Source organism: Dermacentor albipictus, chromosome 1 (assembly GCF_038994185.2).
Source record: "Dermacentor albipictus isolate Rhodes 1998 colony chromosome 1, USDA_Dalb.pri_finalv2, whole genome shotgun sequence".
In the NCBI taxonomy this organism is placed as follows: domain Eukaryota; kingdom Metazoa; phylum Arthropoda; class Arachnida; order Ixodida; family Ixodidae; genus Dermacentor; species Dermacentor albipictus.
The window spans coordinates 507,700,815-507,726,962 of record NC_091821.1 but is presented as its reverse complement, the minus strand read 5'-3'; the positions used below and the strand labels follow the sequence as shown (position 1 = coordinate 507,726,962).

Here is a 26,148-nt window from a genome sequence, read left to right as displayed (position 1 = left end):
AGTCATTCTGTGGAAACCACGTAATGGTTATTCTGTGAAACCGCAGAATAACCATTATGTGGTTCCAGTTTTCGCGTCCAGAGCAAACGCCTCTTACCATGTTGGTTACCGCAGGTTGCTACAAAGAAGTCTACGCAGACCGTCAGCAGGGTGCAAGTTCTGTGCCCATAAGTACCAAAGTAAGAGTGATTTCTTACATTAGCACTGTCTCCGACAGTTTGAAGAATATCGCTCAGAGTGTGAATGTTTGTGGTTTTTTTTTCAGCTCCCCATGAGCTTGGAAAACTCTGTAAAACCTCAAGAAGGTGATATGTTTTAGATGCAGAAAGGACATGAAGTCAAATTTGTAGAATGTGCACATGGTGATGTGTATAAGCTTCCTTTGTCTTGCAGCAAACATTACGTTACAATGCATTTCATTGGATAAAGAGGGCACTGTTTGAGTGACAGACTGCACAAGCACGACAATGATGTTAAGAATAAAATCTCACGTGGTGGTTTTCATGCTCTACATCGCAAGAATTGTGACTGTGCCGCTGGCTTTGACGAATGTGCTAGCATTGTCGATAATAGTCACAATCAGCTTACATGTGAGATTAGAGAAGCAGATGTCATGAAAGATTTGGTGTGTGAGCTTGCCATCTGTATATAGTAAACATTCACTAATTCGATCTAGGCCAAAGTTCGCAGCCTGCGCCCATGCCTGAGCTTTCATTATTTCGATCCTAAGACTGGCCCTTGCCGGATAATGCAAGCTTGACCAGTCAGAACACGCACGCCTAACCCCTATGATGACCCCAATAGTGGCCCCTTTATTGTTAGCCTGTCTTTATTGGCAGCGTGAGTTGCAGCTTAGGGGTAAGTGAATGGGCCGAAAACAACTCTTTTTGGCTTGCCCTAGGAATATTTTGAAGCAATAGTCATCACTCACAATGTCTTATTACAGTACTTAGCCAATTCTAATGTGCACTTTTTATTGCAAGAAAAAAAATGTGGGCCAGCAATTTTTTGTGCAGTTGCGATTAGATATGAAACCAAAATCGCCATTCAGCATTCGTATGCTTTGCTGCACAACACGGACGTAGTGCGGCGAAGCTGACTTAGAAAACCGTCTGCCATTTTGCAACACATGTTAGAATCTCGCCCATTTAACTTTCTAAAAGATTGGATGTGCATTTATATTCCACTTTCTCTAGTAGCAAAATGTCACCTCTATGTAAGTTTCCTGCTTTGGACAAAGACAGACAGTGACCATTTCGTTTAGGGGCCTGTTAGAATTAGGCAAATACAGCCAAATGAATCACAGATGTGTTTTGGTGATTTTTTGTGCATCTTGTTTATTTGAGCCACCATATAAATGGACTAGTTTTATCAGTCCCATCAGGGTTGAATTAACAAGTCAACTGTATTTATCATGCAAGGTACTGGTGTTTCTTGGTGTGTTAGCATTTGTAACATGAGCTGTGTTTTTGTTTGTTGTACTCACTTCATATAAAAGCCATTCACATGTAATGAACAGTTGGAAGTTTTGCGCCTTCCTGTTTTCAGTTTATTCATTTTTCTTTTCTTCTTTTCTCATTGAGGGAAGCAATTGTAAAATGTATCTTTGATGATGTCAAGGATACATCATGAAATACCAACTCACCCAAACCCATGTGAATCTTTGCAGGCCATGAAAAAACAGAATCCAGTAAAAACATGGAGTGCACATCCTTGCATACCAGACATTTTGCTCCCAGGTTAACTGCAAACTTTCGATATCTGTTGTGGAATATTCTGCAGAAGTTCTAGCTCAGTGTTCTAAAGAATGATTGCAGACATGTGGCAAGCCACAGCTTACAAGCTGGAAATGCAAGCAACACAAGTACTAGTGTCGAAACATGCCTGGAGGTGTGCCTGGACACAGGAACGCTTGCTGCTGTGCAGCAAAGCTTCTAAGTGTGGCGCCAGAAACACGAACTGTTCGGCCAGGAACTGCCTGCAAGCACATATTAGCCATATTTCAACTGAAGATGTACACAAGCTTCTCTTTATGCACCGTTCACTTCAAAACTATAGTTCTTTCAAAACTATGGTTTGCCACAGTCCAACGAATACTAGTGTGGGTTACTAAGCATACTAGCGTAGAGTTGAGCTTTAAAGGCCAAATGCAATGAAATTTTAGACTCGGAAGAACCCTAATTTCTGATAGTGTAAATATAGAGGAGCTGCCGTGCAAAATTTTACATTTGAAATATGAGACTTCGAAGTTAAGCTCCAGGAGAATGCTCTTGCGTTTAAAATTCAAAATATCCCACAACTCTCGTTCCAGGCCAGATAGGGCAATAAGGTTAGTTTTACAGCATTCCTTGGATCATACAGAAGCCATTGATACCTTGCTTAGCAAAATGCGAGGAATTGATAGTTTGCTAATCTCAGCAGAACATTAAGTTTGCTTAATGTTAGAACCAAAGAAGATAAACAGAATGGACCTCATATTCCAAATAAGCGCATAACATTTCACATATGCACAAGTTTTCAGCACCATTCCTCAAAGAATAAAAATTTTTATAAAATCTTTGGTCTACGGCCTATGTCTCCCTTTAAACTAAAGGGCTAAGCAGACAAGCAGATAATGATAAAATGGGACATAAGTTGTCCAAGGCTTCATTACCTTAGCCATAATCAATTTCACACTGTCACCAACTCGTGAAAAAAAAGTGCCAGTGATTTGGCACAGCTGCATTAAAAAAACTGATGGCTGCAGCAGCACAGGCTGGTGCACGTGTTACTGTGTTGACTGACAAGCTTAGTTTAGCTGAAACAAAATCACTTTGATCACACGGTTGTTCAGCAAACAATGCAAGTAATCATTCTTCTCACTCTGAAGACCACTTATAAATACAATATAAATAATCATGCAAATATACTGCTGTAAAAACGTGCACCCTCCAAGTAAAAAGTATCAACACGTTTCTGCTGTGATGACTGGCAACTGACGTGTATAACAGATCAAGATAGAATAATGCCAATGAAAGGGCTTGGCAGCAGTCGGCTCTTTCCTGACCTAAGCTGGCGCTATGACAGTGATGGGACACAGCAGAAAATGGTTGTATGAGTGAGTCATAACACCACACTTGCCAGCAGTTAAACCTATGCTTGCCACATGACTTTACACACTGCCATGCAAAACATAGATAAGCACACACACAAAAAAATTCGCCGATGATTACAATGCTCCCTAACGCAAAATTTAAGCGCTGCTCTATACACGTTTTCATTTCATGATATGGCTTGCATGGACAATCTGCCTCGTGTGGTGTGACTGCCTCGCTAATTGAGAGATATAACAAGAGGCAGCGCGTGGGTAACACGTGGTTGCGATTCACAGCAGCCGCCACAGACAGACCTCCGCTCATTCAGTGCTTTGTTTCCATATATGGTATCGGTGGCATCATCGGTGAACAGATGATGTGCGCTACTCTGCTGCCATCTCATAGCGGCCGTTACTGCAGAGCCTGTCTTGCGGCACTACGCTTTTCTTCTTCAATAAATGTGCTGGAACCTTTGTGGCATGTTAGTAATAAAGATGGCAGACATACACCGCCTGAAGTTGTCAGAACAGAGTCACTCACATTTTATAGTCGCCAGCTGCCTTTGGGCTCCTTGCACTTGCAAAGAGGAGTCTAATAAAACTTGTCAAAAATGACCACTGTTGCCATGAAGAAGGTAAGTCCTTCTGTTGAAAGGTTGGCCCTGAACTAAGTTAGCTCTCTGTTCTCTGCCAGTTGCTCCCCGAATTAGCATATGAGCTCACCATCTCTGTCATCAGAGATCTGGGTGTTACCAAAATTCATACTGAACTTGCAGCAGTTGCAATGGTAACCTTGTGATGCAAAAAGCAACCGACTAGTAAAGACCACAACAACGGAGCAAAACACAAAACACACTTTCAATTTAAAGATACATTCAGATCGTCCCAAGTGCTACATCTGAAAACAACTGCCAGCTGGACAAGTAGGAACGAATTTGTCATAACTGATGTGCAAAAGGAATGAGGACACATCTGTCCTTGTTTATTTGCTTTTCGTTTTTGTTTTTCACATCGGCAATATCTGAAAATCTGTTTCATTAAAGGCACTACTTGATTTAGCCAAGTTCACTAATGAACACATCTCCCTTCTCCTCCAGCCTAGCACTCACAGGGACTCAGCGGCCACAACACGAGGTGCCAGGCCAAAGAGTTTTTCTGGGCTGGTCAGATCCACCACGGGGGACAGCTGTGGAATCTGGATCTGAAAAACAGCAGATTGTTACAACAATGGTACAGATGATCAGCATTATTTGTTTATTTATTTATTTACTCAATAATACTGCAAACTGCTGGGGTCCAAGCATGAGGGGCCTACAAAGGACCCAGAAACACACATATAAGCATAATAATGCATAAAAGTAATACATTAAATTGCTAAATCTAAATCGAGGAGAGCTTCATACTGCAAATTCAATTAGGCTAACAATTCCAGGTAAGGATAAACAACAAACTGAATCACCGTTAAGCAGATCGACACATATAACAACCTAAAAGACAATACTAAGGATGAATTGTGTGGCGAGGAATTCTGATGAGCTATTGTTCTGGTGAAAAATGAGTTTCCATCCATGTGACCAGTATTCCATTAATAGTGCACTAGCTCATACTCAAGGCTGCCCAGGTTACTGTCAGGCTCCGTTCCTGGCATGTACGCAGCTATGCAGACAATAATAAACCTTGACAACCAAAGTTACTTATCTAAGAAAACGTGTGCCCTGTAAAACAAAACTGTGAAAGTGACTAGCACTTTTCGTAGTCATTCGAGAGAACAACGTAGCAGTATATAAGTGGCCCTTATTGAGAGTTGCCCATTAACCAGTTGTCTTCATGAATATTCAGGAACTTACTTTACACTCTCATAACATAGGCCTTTCCTTTTGGAAACTGTCCCAGCAGTCATGAAGTAAGAATAGTCTCACACTATAGTGTGTCCTTGAAAAAACAACAACAACAAAAAAACAGTGATAACAATGAAAGAAATGACACTGCGAGGGGAAATATATGACTCTATATATAGAAATCTTTTTGCACTTCTCTGGAGATACCCGAGCAAAAATACTGTTAGGAAACTAGACACTGGCAAAGGTGCACTGTTATGTGGCAATTAGATGAGATACAAAAATGAAACCTTTGTGCAAGTGCCAAGCAATTCTCTAAATGATTTAGCTGTACAGCAACGAAAAGGACCGTAAAAGCCTCTTTCCCTGGTCACATGGGTCATTCCAAGATCTTTGAACTGATAGTCCATCAACTGTAGGCAATGCTATATGGGCAGCTTCAATGGTCACCAAGTCAATAGTTTATTGAGTTGGTAGAGTTGCGCCGAACTCTATCAGAATCTGAAAGACCTTTGAGCAGCAGGCTTTAGCGAAATTTGTAAACAGTGTGCTTCCATTATTGTGCTGTAAGCAATGCAATAAAAAAATATAGCAAGAAACTATTTACCCTTGAAAAATAATTTATCCACTGAAACCAGCCTCAGGCATCAGTCCCATGCTATTACAGAAACAGGGTGTCTACCAAGTTGACATTTCCAAATTCCCTGAGTTTTCCAGGTTTTCCCTGATTGGTTTTGCTAAATTCCCTGAGTGACACTGAACTTTGTTTTATGTCGAGACGGGCTGACACCACGTCGCCCGATGCAGTCACTCTCTAATAAGCATGTTAAAAAAAAGTTGCAGCTTCGCCCGAAAGGCGAAGCATCGATCGCGATAGCAAATTAGTAGACAGCTATACAAAGTAAGGCTAGTAGTTTTATTGGCCATATAAGTTTGTAACATTTACTTACTAACTAAATTAACAAGCATAGTGCCACGCATGCAGAAGCAACTGTGAACACATCTCACTTGATGACCACGGAAAATCGCTGTCACAACGGTGGAGTGAGGAAAGCGTGGCAGCAGCAATGAGCGAATTGACTTTCGTGCTGCCTCTCGCTTCAACGCGAACTAAGCGTGGGAAACAGCGCACGACGGACCCTGTCCCCGTTGCAGATGACTTTCAAGATACAGTGGCCCGGTCATGCGCGCGCGGCCGTCCGAAGTAGAACGCCCCCTTCTCCTCACCGCCACCACCGTTGCCCACGAGACTGAAGGATCGCCATCCATTTGTGCGCAGGCGTGAGTAACACCGGGCGTGAGAGAGAAAATCTGGGGGCTTTTGCTCCTTGAATATACGACTCCGCCTAGGCACTACGGATGAGGTTTCTTAGCGCGTGTTGTATTCGTTTGTCCCTAGACATGCCGGCATTGCGGAGTGCGGAGTCCCGGTTGCCTGCGCGGTGAGGCAGTGGGCACGGACGCCCCATTTGGTGATCGCTGTTTCTGAAGGGGCAAGGTTGTATAAGTCGCGGGTCGCTTTTTTCGTCGCGACGATAGATGGGATTTTTTACAAGCACTGCTCCAGGAGCGCACATGTAACCGGCAAACGGAGGACTCAGGAGAGCTCCATAGGTGATAATAAAGCAGACAACGCAGGATCTTCAGGGCACCCAACGGGTAGCTGGGAGATCCAAGCTGGAAGCAAGGCGCCCCGTGGGTTGGGGCCGCGGAGGCCGAAGCGTACCAGGGGGTGTTCGCATAAAAAAGTGGATGTCCGCTATCTCGGACAGCCACTTTTTTATGCAAACACCCCCTGGTACGCTACACCCCAGGTACGCGCAGGCCTCGGCGAACTCCAACCCACGGACCAGTCCGAGTTCTAGCTTTGGTGTCCTGGAGGTGCCGCCAATAATGCGAAATAATGACACGTTGTTACAGTTAGTAAAGCAGACGATTGAATAAACATAATTACGCCCAGCCGTCAATTTGCGACACTAAACCCGAGCACTCCCGCACCCCACGACTTTTGCAACACCAGTCAGAACTTTGCCTCTGAAGGTACATCGGACAGACATTCTCGCGCCTGCGGCGCTGGTGCCGAGTCAGTCATCGTCACCGCGCCTTTCAGCCACTTGCGCTCAACTGACTGAGCACGAGCGCCGCAGCCGCGAGACAGCATGTCCGAGACAGCAGTCGCCACATCGGGCGTCAGCGCCCGCTGCTGCACCTATTTTACCGCGCCGGCAGCCAGCGTCCGTGCGTAAACAAACTCGACTCCACTCCGCAATGCCGGCACGCCTAAGGACAAATGCCTACACATATGCGCTAAGAAACCTCCTCCGTAGTGCCTAGGCAGAGTCATATTTTCAACGAGCAGAAACACCCATACCTTCTCTCTCGCGCCCGCTCTTACTGGCGCCTGCCCACAAACGGATGTCGAACGTCTCGTCCGTTCCCCTGGTGCCTTGCCCGCGATGTGCACTTCCTCGCCGCTTTCCTCCCCCGAGTGCGCGAGATTGAGCCGCTGTTGACGGCTCATCTGCGTAGGCTTTCACCCGCACATACAGCATGCGGGGCACGCCGATGATATTATCGCCCTTGGACTTTATACGGAGTCTCACGGCGATGGCGACGGTAAAAACTCACCTGGAGAGTCAATATAATTGCTATTGCAATTATAAAAACACTTAATCTAGTTTGAATAGTAAGGTGTAATGTTTACTTCATTCAAAAAAAACACAGAAGGGTTAGTAAAATGCACAGCAAGTAAAATATTCTCGATAAAAAAAATGGTAAAGCCCTTTGCAAATTGAGTCGAATATTGTCAAATACGAATAGAAAGGAGGTGCACACAGAAGCAAATATTTTTCAAAGTGAGCTATTTTTACCAAGTGATAGCAACCATTTTGGTTGAAGGCCCGAACTTTCTCACAAGTGATTCTCTCTCAGCAGCTACAAAGTCAACGTCAACCGTCCTGATATACGCTCAGCTCGCGCACAACGCCCCAGTGTTGCGTTTCATTGTTTTAGAGAGATTATTTCAGTCTGAATGAGGGACAACTGCATCTCGGCGTCAGCCAACACTTTGTTTTTTTAGCTCGAGCTGCTTCAAAGATGCGGCGACACGCTTCCTTTCTCGTTCATTCTTTAGTGCGTCGGCCCTTTCTGTTTTCGTCCTTTCTAGCTCCTCCTTCGACTGTGCGTTCGCCCCATGGACCATTTGACGCATTCTCTTGGTAACGTCTACGCTGGCAACTCCTCCAGCCGATGACACGGCGTCAAAGACGATTCGTTGGATGACCAGAGATTCTTCCTTCTGATTTTCGACAAGATAGCCCTTGTTAACAGAAAATCCCCGCTCCACAAACGCATTTCCGTGCGAAAGAGACAGAATCATCTTGGCAAAAGTGAGTAGTTCCTTGTGTGAACCACAGATGCCTGCCCAAAGGGTATCCAGCCGATCCGTGCTCCTGTTAAAATTTTGCAACGCTGCTTGCGCCGAGGCTAAAGGAGCACACATGCTTGTAGGAGCGCATTGCCCGATCAGCTTCTGCTCCGGTCATCCATTGGTGTTCTGTCACAACTTCAAGTGCATCAGTGAAACGCCTTTCCCCAAGCTCCGGAATCAGGGCGCACGCGGGATTCAGAGAGGACGATCCCCTCGTCAGCTTAAATTTCAACGGCGACCTTTCCGCGATTTTTTTGGCGCAGTTCTTTATGAAAGAGGTGCAGTCCCTTCTGAACTCAAAAATAGTACCATCTGAAAGTTTTGGGGCCTTTCGGAGCGCATTCTTCAAAGAAAAGCCAAGGTCGATCTTGGGCGTCGCAAGAACATTCGCATGCTGGTCCATGTCAACCTTTATCAACTTCAACGGACTGTCCGCTACCATCATCACTTCTTTCTTCACTATTTTACTCATCAGTGATCGCAGAAGATTTTCCAATGCTGTACCAAGAAATGGAAGCATAGGTGAATCCGTCTGGAACTCAGCCAGGAACGGCTGCAATTCTTCCGCAGTATAAAGCATAAAAGTTAGTTTTGCAGACAACAGAGGATTGTGGATGGATGTTTCGACGACGCTGTAACTGGCGCTGGTCGGTCGCTTGTTCTCGTTTCGACACGACTCAACGTACACCTTTAGGTAAGGCAGGGCCTCAAGAGCCCTCGAAATTACTCGAACATTTTCAAGCCATCGTACAGAGCAAAACTTCAAAGGGTAAATGTTGCTCCCAGTAATGCGTGCATATTCAGCACGTCGGGCAGGTACGCATTTAGATAAATTGTACATAGCCCGGAGAAATTCCACAAGTTGCCACCCTGTTGCCGCGTGTCCGGTTTTGAGCGCGTCGTTCACCACATGAAGGCCACAGCTTCCAACGTCGAGAATTTGGCGGCCATCATTGGATTCACACAGTTCTTGCTTGATCTCACGGAGAAACTTTATGTTGACATTTGGCCCGTCCATTGATATTTGAACAATTTTCAAACGTGAGAGTCCATCAGTGGCACTTTTAAATGCGGACACCAATTCTTCAGCTTGCGTGTGCCCAAGAAAGCATGACGTCAGGTAGCGTGTTTTCACGCTTCCCTCTGCATCCGACCAAAAGCGAACCAACACGTCCATTTGCTCCTTTTGTGCAACTTTGTTTAACGATTCGTCAAACGCTAAGACGAGGTAGGAGGCTTGGTTCAATTCCGACACGAGGCTCTCTATAAAGAAAGGTGCGATGCCATAGACAATAGTATACCCCACCTTATCTTTGCCAAGCTACACTTTCTTGGCAGTAGCTGATGATGGGAACATCAACGGGAACAGAAAAGCCGATGCCGCGGCAGCACAGAATGATGTGTGCGTCATGACAGCATTGAGACACCACATCACCTCCGCATTTATCACTTCTGAGTTACGTTGAAAAATATCCTTTGCCGCGCGCTCGGGTTGGATGTCCGTAGCTGTGGTTGAAGAAGATGAAGGCGGCGCAGAACCTGACGCCACTGGCCCAGCTTTGGTCACAACAGCGCCCAACGGTTCACTTGCCGGCGGCATAAGAAACGAAGCTACAGAAGGTGTCCTGGCGACCGTCGAAAAACTTGATTGCGAGCCTTACGAAGCCCGTTCTGTGTATTACGTGGCGCCGGGAAGTGTCTGCATAATTTCGAATCGCTTGGAAATTCGAAGCGCTGCACTTTTTTGCCGCTTTCCTGGCATGTTCTCTAGAAAGTACAGTGCGGGAGGCCGGCGATGGCTGTGGAGAAAACGCGCTTCGTACGAATCGTATAAAGTGCGTCCTGTCTGTTACTCGAGCCAGCATTACTGCGACTTTCGTTCCCTTTCAATAATATTACAGCTAATTTTTCCTGACAAAGGCACAAATTCCCTGAGTTTTTCCAGACTATACAAATTCCCTGAGAATTCCCGGTTTTCCCGGTTGGTAGACACCCTGACTGAAACACTACAGCCAATTGCTTTAATTTGGCCAGAGTGTTCAAACAAAACTGACAACAGTCTATCAAAAATATGTGAATGCGGCGTTAACATAACTAAACACATTATTTTATTTCAGCATGACATTTAGGAAATGAAAGCATTGAGGATGCACTTTTTTATACTACTACACATGCATTGTTTTACTTTTGCCCGGTGATCACTTTCATCACACTATCACTGTTATCATGCTATTACTATGCTGTAATGACGTTGATAGTAAGATGTACCCACCTTAATCAGATTCTACACCCTTGGCAAATGCTAAATTCTCAAACCAATGCAAGCACTTAATCATATTCTACACCCTTGGCAAATGCTAAATTCTCAAACCAATGCAAGCACTACCAGCTGCACTTGAACATACGATGACACAAGTATCAGGGTGTTTACCAAGTTGACATTTCCAAATTCCCTGAGTGTTCCAGGCTTTCCCTGAGTGGCTTTGCAATTTCCCTGAGTGACACAGAACTTTGTTTTATGTCAAGGCAGGCTGACACCATGTCGCCCAATGCTGTCACTCTTTAGTAAGCATGTTAAAAAATTAAAAAAAAACTTAATTCAGTTTTTACAGTAACGAGTAGTGCTCCTTTAATTCAAAAAGAAAAAAGAAAAGTGAGGAGGCTAGTGAAATGATCAGCAAATAAAATAGCTTCAAAAAATTGGTAGAACCTATTGCGAATCGAGTTGAACGTTCTCAAATAGGAATAAAAAGGAGATGCATACAGAAGCAAATATTTTCAAACATGAGCTATTTCATCAAATGATTACAAGCTCATTGGTATGAGGCCCTAACTTTGTCGCAAGTGAGATTCTCAACAGCCGTTAAAGTCAACCTCAACTGTCCCGACAAACTATCAGCCCGTGCACAACGCTTCAACATTGCTTTTCACTGCTTGAAAGAGTTTATTTTGGTTTCGATGAGGGACACCTGCATCTCAGCGTCAGTCAATACTTTTTTTCTTCCTTAAGGAGCTTGAGCTCAAAAAAAAAAAAGCAGCGACATGCTTTCTTTCCAGTTCATTCTTCAATGCGTAGGTCCTTTGCGTTCTCGTCCTCCTTCCATCGCGTGTTCGCGCTGAGGACCATTTGAAGCATTCTCTTGGTCAGTTGTACCGTCAATGTCCGATTTTTCAGACTCTCTAGGGTCCGCGAAAACGCCCGAAAAATCTGGCAGTGCGAAAAAATGGATGCATGTCTGCCAATAAAGGCTCAAATCGCCACAAGCACATCCGAAAAAGCTCTGAATGCCTACCAGTACACTTGTTAGGCATATAGGTGATCTTACTGTGACAGGAGATGGCGGGTGCACGCGTGATAATTAAGGAATATATACTGTGTCCTGTGACAATTGCCCCTTCCTACGCTTGTTGCGTTTCACCGCAATATTTTCGTGTGTGCTTCACCACGTAACATTACTATACTAAGGCGAAGCTAACTTTCAGGAACCGACATTATGCAACACGCCGTGCTTTCCGAGCTTCGAAGCTAATTGCGAGGACCACAAAGGCGGAGTCGCATTGCTGACAGTGGCGAATTCTTTCAATGAAAAACACGGGACCTAACGGCAAGAACCATAACAGTGAACGTCGAAGTAGCTAGGCCTAGCGCTGACGCGGTGGTGGCTACCTGCAAGCGGATCTGCGCGCGAGAGCGCCGTTCGAGGCGGCGAGGTAATCAAAATGGAGGCGGTGGTGGCTTTGCTTGATTAATGCCGTTTCGGACCTGCAGTCACGGCAAAATGTCCAGAAAGTCAGACGGCGAAAGGTTTGACATTGTTATACATTGACTCTATGGGGCAGGTGGTTGTGCCGGGAAGCTGTCCGAATTATCGGGTGCCCGAAAAGTCGGTCGTTGACTGTACACTGGCAACTCCTCCAGCCGACGACACAATGTCAAAGTAGCTTCGTTACGATTCCTCTTTCTTACTTGGGTCAGCATCATCGCGAGTTTCGTTCCCTTTCAATAAATTAGAGCTAATTTTCCCTTATAGAAGCACAAATTCCCTGAATTTTCCCTTAGTATTTCCAGACTATTCAAAATCCCTGAGAATTCCCAGTTTTCACAGCAGTGTGACTTATTGGGCAATTGCGGCCCGCGATGCCCGCTACTATTGCTGCTTCGATCCCTGAGCACAAGTTAAACCCCGTAAACACTTATATAGGCGTGTTCGAACATTGAAATTTCTTAACTGTTCTTCTTTCCGCTAGCCTCAAGTTTGTATTTCTGCACTTCAGTTCTTTGCCCTGCAATCATGCCATGAACTTTGACCAGCTCGCTGAAATAGCCATTCTGAACAAAATCATATAAATATTCAAGAGAAACAACCTTAGAATATTGAATATTTTTCCAATTTCTCAACAAACTGAAGTACTATAAAGTTTGCATAAAGTCCATCTGGTTAAGAAAGAAAATTATTTAGTTGTTTGATACATGCAAGCAATGCCATTTGCAAATAGATGCCCAGACAACTAAAGAGGTTATAAAGGAGAAACTGCTTTCAGTTATCTAAAGCACTATGAGAACAGTAATAAAATAGGGAAACAGCATGTCACCAGAAGAGACTTTGCATATTACAGAAAGAAAGTTACCAAGTACAATTTGAATTTCACTCATAAATGTAATTGCTTTTAGTTACCAATTATTGCCCCCCAAAAAGAATTGAGGAACACAAAAGTAATTGATTTCTTCTTGTAGGGTCTCCTCCCGTACTCTTGGGACAAAGGAACGACAACACAGTAGTGCAAACAGTCACAAGGGCATTTATTGCACCTTTCATAGATCAACGCCTGCTAGCCGAGTTGCTATCCGCAAAACATGCCGATGGGCGCGCGACAAATCTAGAAGTCTGACTCACCGCGACCGCAGAGCGAGCGAATATGTTCGCCCCATGCTGGATCCCAAAGCCTGGTCGTTCGCGTGTACGGTCACGCCAACGGTGGTGCGTTCGAAGGCGGCCACGCGAGGCGGTCTCGCAGAAGCATCGGTCGCCGCGCGCGCGGTATGTCCGCGCTGTTCGCCGACCCGCTGGGAAAGAGACAGCCTGTCCTCCCCTGCGCCCCCAAGTAACCGTGCCGTGAGGCGGCGTTAGCAGCGCAACACTCGCGCCATCTCTCGTACTGCACCTCAACCACTCCGACCGCAGCGGGCGCCAGGCCACGCGGCGAAGCCGGATTACAGGAGACGCGCTATGTGGGAAAATCATATCAGGGGACGCGCGAGAGTCGCGCATCCCCACAAACCTCACCGCGAATGATTACACTTGTGAAGTGGTAGAAGGCATTGCTGATCATAAGGCTGTTTTTGTTTCCCTTCCGTGTATTGTTCCTAAACCATCTTTTGTTCTTACTATATTTCGCGATTTCAATCACGCTGACGACACCTCTATCTTCGGTACATTGGCTGATGCCTTCGACACCTTTGAAACACTCAGCATATCAAGTGACGTGAATGTTCTCGTGGCATATTTTGAAAATATTGTCATGTCATGTATCGAACACTTCATTCCCATCAAAACAAAAAAGAAAAATACTAAAATCTCTTGGATGAACAGAGATATACTACATCTTTCACGTCGTGTTTGCAGGCTTAGACGCTTGAAGGACTCCCATAACCCCGTACACACTTCTAGGTTAGCTAAGGCGAAGGAGGATCTTTGTACAAAAACCAAATCAGCCAAAGATTTTTTTTATAGCGTGCAGCTACCGCTTCTGTTGAAAAGTAACCCGCATAAATTCTGGGGATCCATTTTTCCTCGTGACAGCTATTGTACATCCTTATGTGTGAAGAACGAAATGACTAGTGATTCACTAATAATCTCCAACGCCTCCAACGCATACTTTAAGTCCGTTTTTTTACTTGCGATAATCATATTGTTGCTCCTTTTCCAAACAATCATCCGACTTGCCTCATTATTGATATCTTAGTTAGCACAGAAGGTGTCTTAAACGTCATACTAAATCTTGATACAAAGAAAAGTGAAGGGCCTGATGGAATCCCGAATTTGTTTCTCGTTCGGTATGCCTTATGGGCTTCACGATACCTTACTCTTATCTTCAATAAATCACTAACTTCCGGCATAGTACCTTCATCATGGAAGATGGCTAAGGTGCTTCCGTTACATAAGTCAGGTAGTAAGCAGCATCTTTCCAACTACCAGCCAAGATCTTTAACACCATATTCATGCAAAAATACTAGAGCATATAATATACAAAAACATGGAATTCCTTGAATCAAATAACATTCTCTCTAATGTACAACATGGATTCAGACGCGATTTTAGCACCATAACACAACTTGTCGAGTTCATGCATGACATTGCTTCCAACCTGGATAAGGGATTTCAAATTGGCGCTATATTTATAAATTTTTTCCAAAGCTTTCGATACCGTACTTCACTCAAAACTACTGTCCAAACTAAATGCCGTTCTTAACAACCCTCAATTGGTGAACTGGATAGAAAGTTTTTTGTCTCACCGCACTCAATTCGTAAGCTTTAACTCGATCAGTTCTTTGGTGGTGGATGTGTCATCAGGCGTCCCTCAAGGCTCAGTCCTCGGACCTCTACTTTTCTTACTATATATTAATGATTTGCCACGCGAGATATCATCTAAAATTCGAATGTATGCAGATGACTGCGTATTGTATGACATCATTTCATCTCCCTCTGAGCATGTTCGCCTTAGTGAATCATTCGTCAGATTTTCTAAATGGTGTGAAACATGGCAAATTAATATTAACTTCTGTAAGACTGTCGTTATGTCCTTCTCTAATAAAGCTAACCCGCTCCTTTTCAGCTACAGATTTACAGATAATTAAATTAAATGCGTTTCTGAATATAAATATCTTGGTCTCACGTTCACCACTAACCTGTCCTGGTCAAAGCACATTGATTCCATTACGACTAAAGCTCTACAAAAACTCAGTTATTTACATCGTACTCTGTCTAATTCTCTGCGCGACACTAAATTACTGTTATATAAAACTATTGCTCCCCCTATACTTGAGTATGGTAGTATCGTTTGGAATCCCTACATGCAGTACAAAATAGACAGAGTTGAGGCCATACAAAGGAAAGCTATTAGATTTGTCTACCGACGTTATGACCACCAGTTCTCACCATCGTCAGTCATGTCCTTACTCAACCTGACATCTCTCGCCGAATAGTGACACGTTAATTCTTTAAAATTTTTTCATGGCATTATTCACTCATCTTGTCGCCTCTCCAGTAATGAATACGTCACCTTTGCAAAAATCTCTTCTAGTAGGAGACATCACGCGCTTAACATTACACCATTTTTTGCATGCACTAATACATTCAAGTATAGCTTTTTCCCTAAAACAATTGAAACATGGAATTCACTACCAGGAACCAACCGTTCTCTCCCTTTAAATGAATTATTGTCTGTACTCCCTCAACACTGCGCCTAAACTTTCTTTGTTGCCTATTGTATTTCTTTCTTGTATTATAGTGTATTATCCTTTCCTGCTATAGCCCCAGCAGGGGCTTCAGTATGTGTCAATAAATAAATAAATAATGAATGCTCTGCCTTAATCAAGATAACAAATTCATGTATAGGCTGCCTAAAAGTGAAACATGCCTAATGAATGGCCACAAGTGATACAGCCGAAGTTGACTACCTATTACGCAGCAGCCCCACACATTCACTCAGGAAATGATGCCTCTGCGCAACAACCATGCCTCTCCAGTAGCAAAACCATTCGTAACAGTCACCACTTAAATCAATATTTCTCCCTCAAGACTCCAGTGTTGTTCTGAGTCTCGAACATAAAACAGAAATGAATGTCCAACAATTTCAAATAGTGATTACTTGAATCAAGTACGAATTGAATAGCAAGTATAATTCGATTCATATTCGAAATTTCAAATATATTTGCCCACCCCTACATTCACATTCTTCGCATTCGGGCTTTTGGCTATGGTTTCTATCTGAGCATCATCACTGCCTTGAGAGAAAATGTAGATTAAATTTTAGGGCTGATCTTTTTGAAAATGCAGAATCATCACTCACAATGGTGACACCAGAACATTTAGTCCCAGGTTAAGACATCCCAACCGTCATAGGGCTTTCCAGGTAGCAGTCACACAGCTCCGTCTAGTTTTAGAGAGTTAGTAAATTTCTAACGCTGACGACACGATACCCATTGAAAACTGTTCACAGAGTGGGCGTTGCAGAAGTCACTGACAGTAACAAGATGCACTGGTGACTAGCCACATAGGAAAGGCACAGGGGTCCAATTCCCATGCGGCCACAGCATTTCACCTATGTAACTTAGCAACGCTAACAGTCTGAGCACTATGTCAACAGTGCAACTTAGCTTCATTGAAATTTAAAACTGCAGTGCACACACGGTTCTTCTCTTCACAATCCTTCACTGCGTGTGTCAGACCAAATGTGCATACAAGACGCAAGAAGCTGTGGACAGATTAGAGATGTGGTTGTGGTAATTGTGATAAAACTACAGGCTGTTTTAGCCATGCAGGGTTACTGCTGGAATTTTACCTCAACAAACCAAGACAGTTCACCACTGTCTCAGGAAACTGGTATGGGTTATCTGGGCCTTTGCTTGTTGTCTATCATCAAAGTAGGCCTGATAGTGCAGAAATTTGTGGAGACAAGCACAGGTAGGACAGCACATACACCAAGTGCTAAACCTCAGACTGTATTGTACAGAGCAGATCTTGTTTAAGAGGCCAGCCTGTTATCAAGTTGTCCTCCAGCAACCACAGCTGCTTAAATGCTCAAACACCAAACACACAGCTTTGACAGGAGAGTACAATCGTTGGCCAGTCCCCTCATAAGTTGTAAATGAATTATATGAGCTAGAAAAAAAAGAGAACACTGTCGTATTCTTTTTAGCTTTTCCCCTTCTCATAAAAAAATTACAGATCATTGTTCTGGGAACATTGTGATTTTTGTCGCAAAGCTTCACATCATTAGCAATTATTCTTTAACATTCATACAATATGCAAATGTTGGTGTGATGTTAAAATAGAGTGTTTTAGCCTGTCCCTACGTGTACACATTCCCAGTTATGATACAATAGAGATATGTAGACATCACCAACAGCACTAGAGGTGCCATCTTGCATTGCCGAATTCAGAAAACATGCATGCAACTGTTACTGCAGTGGTAGACCATGTGCTAGTAAGCCACTGGCATAAAGTGTCAGTAGCCACACAATCATTTATGTATAGTAGCTCTCATATTTTCTTCCTTCAATGAACGGGTTATGCCACACAAAACATTTGCAAGGCAATGTGGTCAAAGAAACGTGCCACTATGTGTCACTGCTAGAACACTTCTAGTTACATCCACATTTCTGGTGCTTTGCAAATGGCAAAATGTATACAGACAGAATAAAACCTATGCCCCATTCCCTATTAATGTTTGTAACACAGCGCTACAATATACGTTAAAAATTAAAACTACACGAAAGAACCTAGCTGTGTGCCTCCTAGTACTGACTATTAGTGAAAGTATGAACGCGAAGAAACAGAACCAACGGGCCCAATATCTATTGATCATATCATAAGAAGCCAACAAGCAAAGACACCAAGGACAACATAGGAGTACTTACTAACTGAGTTAAAGACATGATAAATTAATTGAAATGAAAGTGGATGAAAAAACAACTGGCCGCAGGTGGGAAACGAACCCACGTCTTTGTATTACGCATGTGATGCTCCCAATTGAGCTTACCAATTGAGCTCCCAATTGTGTGGCTTACCAACTGAGCTACCGCCGTGCCGTTTTCCCATCCACTTTCTGAGGTATCTATTGTCACGTGGTGGTGACGTTGAAGAACACAGTAGCAATACTGTGAAAGACAAAACTAACTTTTATTGGGCGAACCTGTGCCCACAAAAACAGGCTACACTTTTACCACAACAATAGCGTCGAACACGGTCGGCGATCGTCGAAAATCTGATCAGCGGGTCAAGCGTGTCGGCTTTTATACATCAGTCATCGAATGTTTCAGAGTAATCGCTGGGACCTGCGTGCCTTCCACAAAGTTCCACATCATTCGCATCGCGCACACATACGATCAGATTACACAATGTTCGGTCACAGACAGGGGATGGAAGCACCGATAACATTCCGGAAACTTCCGATACATGCAGGCGTGTCCCGCGCTGTAAGATAACATTTGTTAGGCTGTGAAACGTGTCGCCCGATAAAGATAAACAAGTACACGTGTCACTATGTTTTTTACTACTAGAACTAACCCTAGTAGTCTTAGCCAGCGCCACCACTCGCAAACCTACACCGCAAATCCACATCTGCTGCCAAGGTTTGTGGGTTGGAAAATGGCACCACAGTAGCTCAATTGGTAAGAGCATAGCACGTGTAATGCGAAGACGGATGTTTATATCCCAACTGTGGCCAGTTGTTTTTTCATGCATATTGATTTACATTAAGTTATAATTTCTTTAACTCAATTAGTAAGTACAAGTCATTTCCCCTATATTGTCCTTGATGTCTATGTTCGTTGACTTCTTATGATAAGAAAGTATTAAAGTAACTGAATGGGTGAACACAGTCATTTGAACTTTTTTTCTCTCCCTTTGTCAGGACCCACCTTGGAGCTGGTCTCCTGGCTCTCACTGTCTGGGCTTTCACACAGGTCCTCGCGGATCTTTTGGAGTGCATTCTGAGCCTTGACACTCAGGGAATTCTCCCGGAAGTCACTCTGCGCCAGTAAATTCATCGCATCACACATTCTGCTGACAATCAGGGCACTACTACGGCAACATGTGCCACACACCAAGTGTGTAGCGGCAGCAGCATCGGCGCCGCATGAGAGTCGCATAGACGCTCGCGTCCACACGAGACACGAACGGCTGGCACGCTAGCCCGTGCCGGAGCGTAGTTACGTATACGCGAGCGTCTACGTAACTCTCGTGCAGCACCGATGCTGCTGCCGCTACAAATGCATCAAACAGAAGCAACTCGGGAATAGCCCTCTGAAAATAAAAGTGGAATTTGGACAGCTGGTTATCAGCAATGAACAAAATGAAACCAGAAAAATTGCAGAAAAGAAGCAGCATGCTTCACTTGAGCTGATGTCTTCTTGTGACGGGTGCACAATATCTGGGCGTATGGAAAAAGCTATGCCTAATATATTGAGGTTTTAATACATAGTGTTCCATGGAGAAGAAGTTATAAAGATGCTTTGCTATATCGAGAACTTGGTTATACTAAATTCGTTATATTGAGGTTTAACTCTATTTGGTTAGTCATTCTGACAGTGCAGAACTGTGTTGGATATCACTAAGCAGCGTTATATTTGCTGCATCTACAATACAAGAAGAGATGTACAAGTGGCATTTAATAAGCCTGACACAGAACTGAAAACTCAGTGAAAAAAAAAAAACACATTTATATTTTTCTACACAACCCCTTAAGTAACCAATATGCCTCAAACATTATAAATACTCCAACTCCTGGGAAAAAGAAAAAGAAAGAGAAAAACCTTCCTCTACTGAAAAAGGGGGGTAAGTGAAGCTTGTCCTGTATGCACCTGACCTTCGTCACGGTTAAGTAACCCACAGGCAATGGTGCCGAATAGCTTCAGCCTCCCGCTCCCTCAGTTTGTGTTGTTCTTCTCATTGCTAGATTATAGTCCAATGATATTGGCGCCTGGGCAAGCGTTGTTAGATGCCGGGTGCATTGGAGCGTGTTGGCTGCATCTGGTTACGTTGGTGGCACCAGTGCATCGAACCATCAGTGGAACTATAGACACTGTTGTTCTGACCATGATGTAATGTGTACTGCATTTACACTACGTTGGACTATATTTAGGCTTTAACGGCTGGATCGGTGCACCAATGGCGAGCGCTTTCACGGGCGAGTTCTCGCCGCCATTCGTTGAATGCTGCCAGTTCCTCTAGGGAACGCACAATGCATGGCCACCCCATCCGTTTTTTAAGACTGAATTGAGTTGAAACGAAGCCAGCACAGTGCGTGCAAAACCCTTGCCTGCCCTTTCCCTCCTTGGCGGAAATGAAACGGCTCTGATTGGCTGCGCAATCCTTGCTATTGACTCGCGCTCCGGCACCGGCACAGCTGTCAACTCATCAAGCTGCCCTTTCCTGCAGCTGATCTGCCCTGGGATGGGTTTTTGCGTGGCCACTCCACTACAACGCGTGCCCCAGTCCACTACAGAGGTGTGGACCGGGGCACTGTCGGCAGGAGCAAAATTATTTTGCTCAATTTGCCTAGGTGCCTGGCTATATGCAACACATGCATAAATTTGGCATGCGTTTGACATTTGACAATTTGACATGCATAAATTTGGCAAAGCCATGAGTAAGTGCCGGTTATCATAGTTTTGACTGACAGGTAACAAATAAGCATAACAGCTTCCTCATACCTTTCCAAAGTGTCTGCATGGCTTTTCCTACTAACGATGTCTTCAGTTTTATGAGCAGATGAGAATAGTGAAACACTAAATAAGTTAAGGCTCATAACCTATTGCCACGCTTAAACAGATGTGCATGCCCCTTCACAGTCACATAGTCACGGGAACTATGTGCGCGGGCACATAGTTTCCGTGCACATTCTCATGTGCTCATGAATATTTACCACCGTTGCTCTCTTTTTCATCAAAGGTTAGACCACTAGATGACACTTGATACTGTTCTTGGCTGCATTCATTACAAATTAGCCAACATCAAGAAGGCACAACACTGGATGCACTGAGAAAGGAAAGCCACGATACCTGCAACTAAAGCCTGGAAGTACGATGCAATGTGCATTAATTATTGCAATGCCTCCAGTCTACTACATCATATTTAGGCTCTGAACTTATTGGATGCTCCTCACAGACAACATCTCATAAACATGCATTACGCATGCCTATACTTTAGCGTATGTAAAAAAATCTGCCACCATGGTCTCGATTGGTGCTGTCTAACACTACTGCAGCTACCTTACAGATATAAAGACCTGGTTAAATAAGATCCCCAAGTGCACATGGCTTTTCTTAACTAAACCTCTCATTCATTCCAATTCAAGTTTCACACACAGGTGACTGTTCGTAGTCACCATATCATGTTCGAGTGCCCCCCTTCCCCATCTTTCCCAGAAAAAGACAAGTATGCGTCACCGAAGTCAATGCCAAGCAGAAAGACTAATATTTCTAGGAACAGGACCATTTAACCATCTGCTAATGTAACGACAAACAAGGCAGGTGTTATGTTTAACCCTTAACTTGTGTTTTTGCCAACAACATTACAGACCGCACAGCAAGTTCTACTACTATAAATTCCACACTTCTTTATGGCATCATCAGAGATTATGAAAAGGGTAAGTAATGCTACAACATGCCTTCGTGGCAAGCATTTACTTCATGTGGGCAAAATGATGGCCAGTTTTTCAAACTATCGTCTGGACAACGGTGACAATTCAGATGGTTAGAGCCAGTGCTTCAATCAAGCATAAACAAGCCTGGACACTGGCATCTGTGTGGCATTTGTGCCTCAGTGTGAAATCCTTGTACTTCTGGCATGCCTCTGGAGAAGATGGCCATGCCAGGCCATGAGCACAGACCGTTCCCTCCCTCTCTCAGGAGGGAGTGCTGCCAAGAAGCTACAGAGAGATGCCACTCTTTGCCAGCTTGAGTTTTATGCCTACGGCTTTGCCTTTTACGTAACGATGACTTCAAAATGTTTTGCATTTCGTTTTACAACTTGCCTCTACTTGGGCCCTCTCTGCTGATGCCTCTCTGCGGCTCCAGACTACTGCGCCAGTGAAGCTACCCAAGAGACTTGAGTGCCACTTTCCAACACTGGCATTCTGTACATATGCACAACCATCTGAGGACAGGCATCACCGTACCTTAATCAGTAGAGCACGACACACATCATGCACATGTAGACTTAGCATTCAGCACCCACAAAGGTAGGCTGCCTTTTCTTCCAATTTTATTTCAGCTTTCCATCGAGGAGAGAAGGGATGGAGAGTCTGAGTTGCTTGCACGTCCACAATGCACTTACAATATTTATAAGTCTTGCAGCAAACAAGCTAGTAAGAGCACACACACAGTGGACCCATACCATCCACATGGCATCCACAGCCAGCCGTGAAAACCCGTGTCCCAATATGGACCATGGCAGCTTCCTTGCCAGGGGAGTTGGCAAATTGCTATGCCTTTATTAAAACAGAAGCTTATGACGAGTTTAATCTAACATATAATAAATTACACATTTCAATAATACTGATAATGATAACAATAGCGATAAAGTTACTTCCCCTATGCTTTACTTTATTTCATTGTCTAGCGGCTTTATGTAAACCTTCGCTTATGGCTTGGGCTAATTTGCACTACAAGCACAGTTGATAAAGCTTACAGTCAGTCTACAATATAAATTCTGGTGTGCTAGCAAAGCCACAAGAGAAATACAAGTTGTTGCTTTGGAATATAATAAACAGGGCTCACCATTTCCTTGGCAAAGAATATGTACACCTGAAAACAGCATAAGAAACATTATTAACACAATTAATCAACCATAACTGAAAGAATGAAGTCTGTCTGACTGCAGTAATAAGTAAGCTCCCATATTTACACAATCATAATGCATCCCCAAATCTAACGGACACCTAATTCTTGCGGCCTTAAGGGGCCCTGAAACACTTTTTTCACAAACCATAGAAGGCCTCACTATTAAAGGACGTCACTTCTCGAATCTCATGCCGGAAAATTTTTTTTAGATCTTTCAATTATCAATCCATCAGCTGATTTCGTTGATGCTACATGATGGTATTGCGAAAGGAAGAGCAAGTGATTTCTTGCAGTTTTTGACATGAGGTTGTAAATTCCCTGCTCCATGCAGTGATGTAATACTTGTCTCCCATGTTCACAGCAGCCTCTACAAGAGTTTGGCAATGTTTTCTTACTATATTTAGAAAAGTGTTTCAGGGCCCTCTTAAGTGAACCTGAATGCAACATTCACCCAATGTAACATCATCAAATGTAATATGCGGCCGTTTTATAAAATGAAATAGCCCCATATTTGCAATCAGAAAAAAGGAGACGTGCAAAATTTATCTTCACAAAATGAAAACTTCACTTCACTTCACAGAGTGAAAACACAAACTGAATGAAAGAACTCGGGGGAGTAAGGGAGGGGGGACAGAAAATTGCCAATGTAAAACTGAAACCATGTTCATAGTGCTACGGCACAATATGTGCGATCACGAAAGGCCAGCAGTGTGAAGACGACGACGACGATTAGATGCTAGCGCGGGCTGTTGCCTCTTGGCCTAGCGCAGCGTATTTTCCTTGTAAATATATTTGTACATAGCTTTTCGTCTGCGTCATCCTACGTAACATATCTGGTGGAGGTGGACATTCCCTGTACCTCGTCACGGAGCTTCGCAGTGGACGGTATGTCGAGCTTTCCTTCATGGCTCCCGGCAACGACAACCCGACTCCGCCGGCTCCGACACCTGCTGCCCCTTCGACGACCTACATCACTCTCCCCGCTACCCGTGATCCTGGCGTATTCTCGGGCCACGATGGGGAAGACGTCGATGACTGGATCAGCCTCTATGAACACGTCAGCCGCAATAACCGGTGGGACCCTACTATTATGCTCGCCAACGTAGTCTTTTACCTCGGTGGCACACCTCGAGTTTGGTATCGCACGCACGAAGATGAGCTCACCAGTTGGGATTCACTTAAGACACAGCTTCGAGACTTGTTCGGCAACCCCTTTGGTCAAAAACTTGCCGCGCAGAAGGCGCTTTCCGGCCGTGTGCAGACGTCAACAGAGCCCTATGTCACGTACATTCAGGACGTCTTGGCTCTGTGCCGCAAAGTTGACACCCACATGACTGAGTCAGACAAGGTTTCCCACATCCTCAAAGGCATTGCAGATGACGCCTTCAACTTGCTCGTTTGCAACAACGTAGCCACGGTGGATGCTGTTATAAAAGAGTGCCGCCGCCTGGAACTCGCCAAAAGCCGACGTATTGTCCAGCAGTTTGCCCGTCTGCCCAACACCCCAGCGACATCTTCCTGTGCCGACGCTCCTCGTCCCAACAACACTGCCGATGTTACCAGGATCGTCCGGCGTGAGATCGAGGCCGCCTATCCGGCTGCCTTCGACTCCAGTCCCACCAACACATCTGCAGTCACGGTCTCACTGATCCAGGCAGTTGTCCGCCAGGAGTTTGAAAACAAGGGTCTTCACACCATCTGCTCGGCCCATCGCCCTGATACCCGCCCGGCCCATCGCCCTGATACTCGCCCGGCTTCTTCGATTTCGCCCCGTCCCGCATCTTCTTACCCACCACGTTTCCGCAACCCATCTGAGTGGCGCACTGCTGACGACAAGCCTATTTGTTTCCACTGCCATCGCATCGGGCACATTTCTCGGCACTGTCGTAGTCGCTGGAGTTCCCCGATCCGGTCTACTTATACTGCCTACTCTCACCCCTCAGGTGGCCCTTCTCGTCCCTATGCCGCACGCCCCGATAATGCCACCACTGATTCTCCTGCAACGAACCGCCCCTATTCTCGTTCGCCTTCGCCCCAACGACGACAATCTCGCTCTCCCCAGCCCCGTCGCTCCTATTCGCCGACTCCCTTCGGGCGCCGCTCCCAGCCGGAAAACTAGACGATGCAGCGCCTCGAGGTGACGCTGCATTGCTCCCTACGCCGCCAAATCCTCTACTGACTTTGCCCACTCATCTGAACCTTCTTGACGTGCACGTTGACGGTGTTTCCGTGTCTGCTCTCATAGACACTGGGGCGCATTTGTCCGTAACGAGCGCTGACCTTCGTAACCGGCTCAAGAAAATTATCACGCCCGCCACGACGCCTGTTGTCCGTGTCACCGATGGCGGAACAGCCCCCGTAATTGGTATGTGTACCGCCCGCGTCTCCTTCGCCAATCGCTCAACAATCGTGCTATTCACAGTCATCGCCCACTGTCCCCACGACATCATCCTCGGCTTAGACTTCCTCTCCGCACATTCTGCTCTCATCAATTGTTCCGCCAGTACTCTCCGCCTTGACCTGCCTGTTCTGGATCCTACTGAACCACACCCCAGTCGCCTCAGTTCCGCCGACTTCGTTTGCTTGCCACCTTCGGCACTGACCTACGTTGACCTAGTGTCATCCCCACCAGTCCCCGACGGTCACTACATCGCGGCTCCTATGCAGGACGTCCTCCTTACACACGGGATCACAGTACCCCATACATTTTCATCTATTACGGCGAATTGTGTCTGCCTGCCAGTGGTCAACTTTGGCTTGACGACACAAGTGCTGCCACGTGGGATGTCTTTGGCCCAGCTTTGTTCGTTCGAGGATCACTCAGTAGCATCCATTGCCGTAGACGACACTTCATCCGATACTTCTCTACCATCGCAGTCGACAAATTGTTCCATCGCTGACTTACGGAAAATGATTGCGCCCGACTTGCCCTCCGAGCACGCTCGTGAACTCTACCGCGTTCTGTTTTCCTACCACGATATTTTTGACTTTAACGATCGTCCTTTAGCCCAAACTACAGCTGTCAAACACCGCATTAATACCGGCGATGCCCCTCCTATTCATCGCCGCCTGTATCGAGTGTCACCAGCTGAGCGTCAAGTTATTCACGCAGAAGTTCGCAAAATGCTTGCCAAGAACATTATTGAACCGTCATGTAGTCCTTGGGCGTCACCGGTTGTGCTGATAAAAAAGAAGGATGGCTCATGGCGCTTTTGCGTGGATTATCGGCACCTTAACAGGG

At 44.9% G+C, this 26,148-nt stretch overlaps 1 protein-coding gene across 1 annotated transcript in view; it reads right to left on the bottom strand.

Annotated features, from left to right (window-relative positions):
* The window catches only part of Vps50 (vacuolar protein sorting 50), a 199,116-nt gene that overhangs the window by 44,967 nt on the left and 128,001 nt on the right, over positions 1–26,148 (bottom strand). The window contains exons 19-22 of the mRNA XM_065439255.1: positions 22,845–22,871; positions 18,984–19,094; positions 4,183–4,274; positions 1,885–1,978 (exon numbers count right to left, since the gene is read on the bottom strand). Coding sequence (XP_065295327.1) covers positions 1,885–1,978; positions 4,183–4,274; positions 18,984–19,094; positions 22,845–22,871 — 324 coding nt within the window. The remainder of the gene's footprint in view (positions 1–1,884; positions 1,979–4,182; positions 4,275–18,983; positions 19,095–22,844; positions 22,872–26,148) is intronic.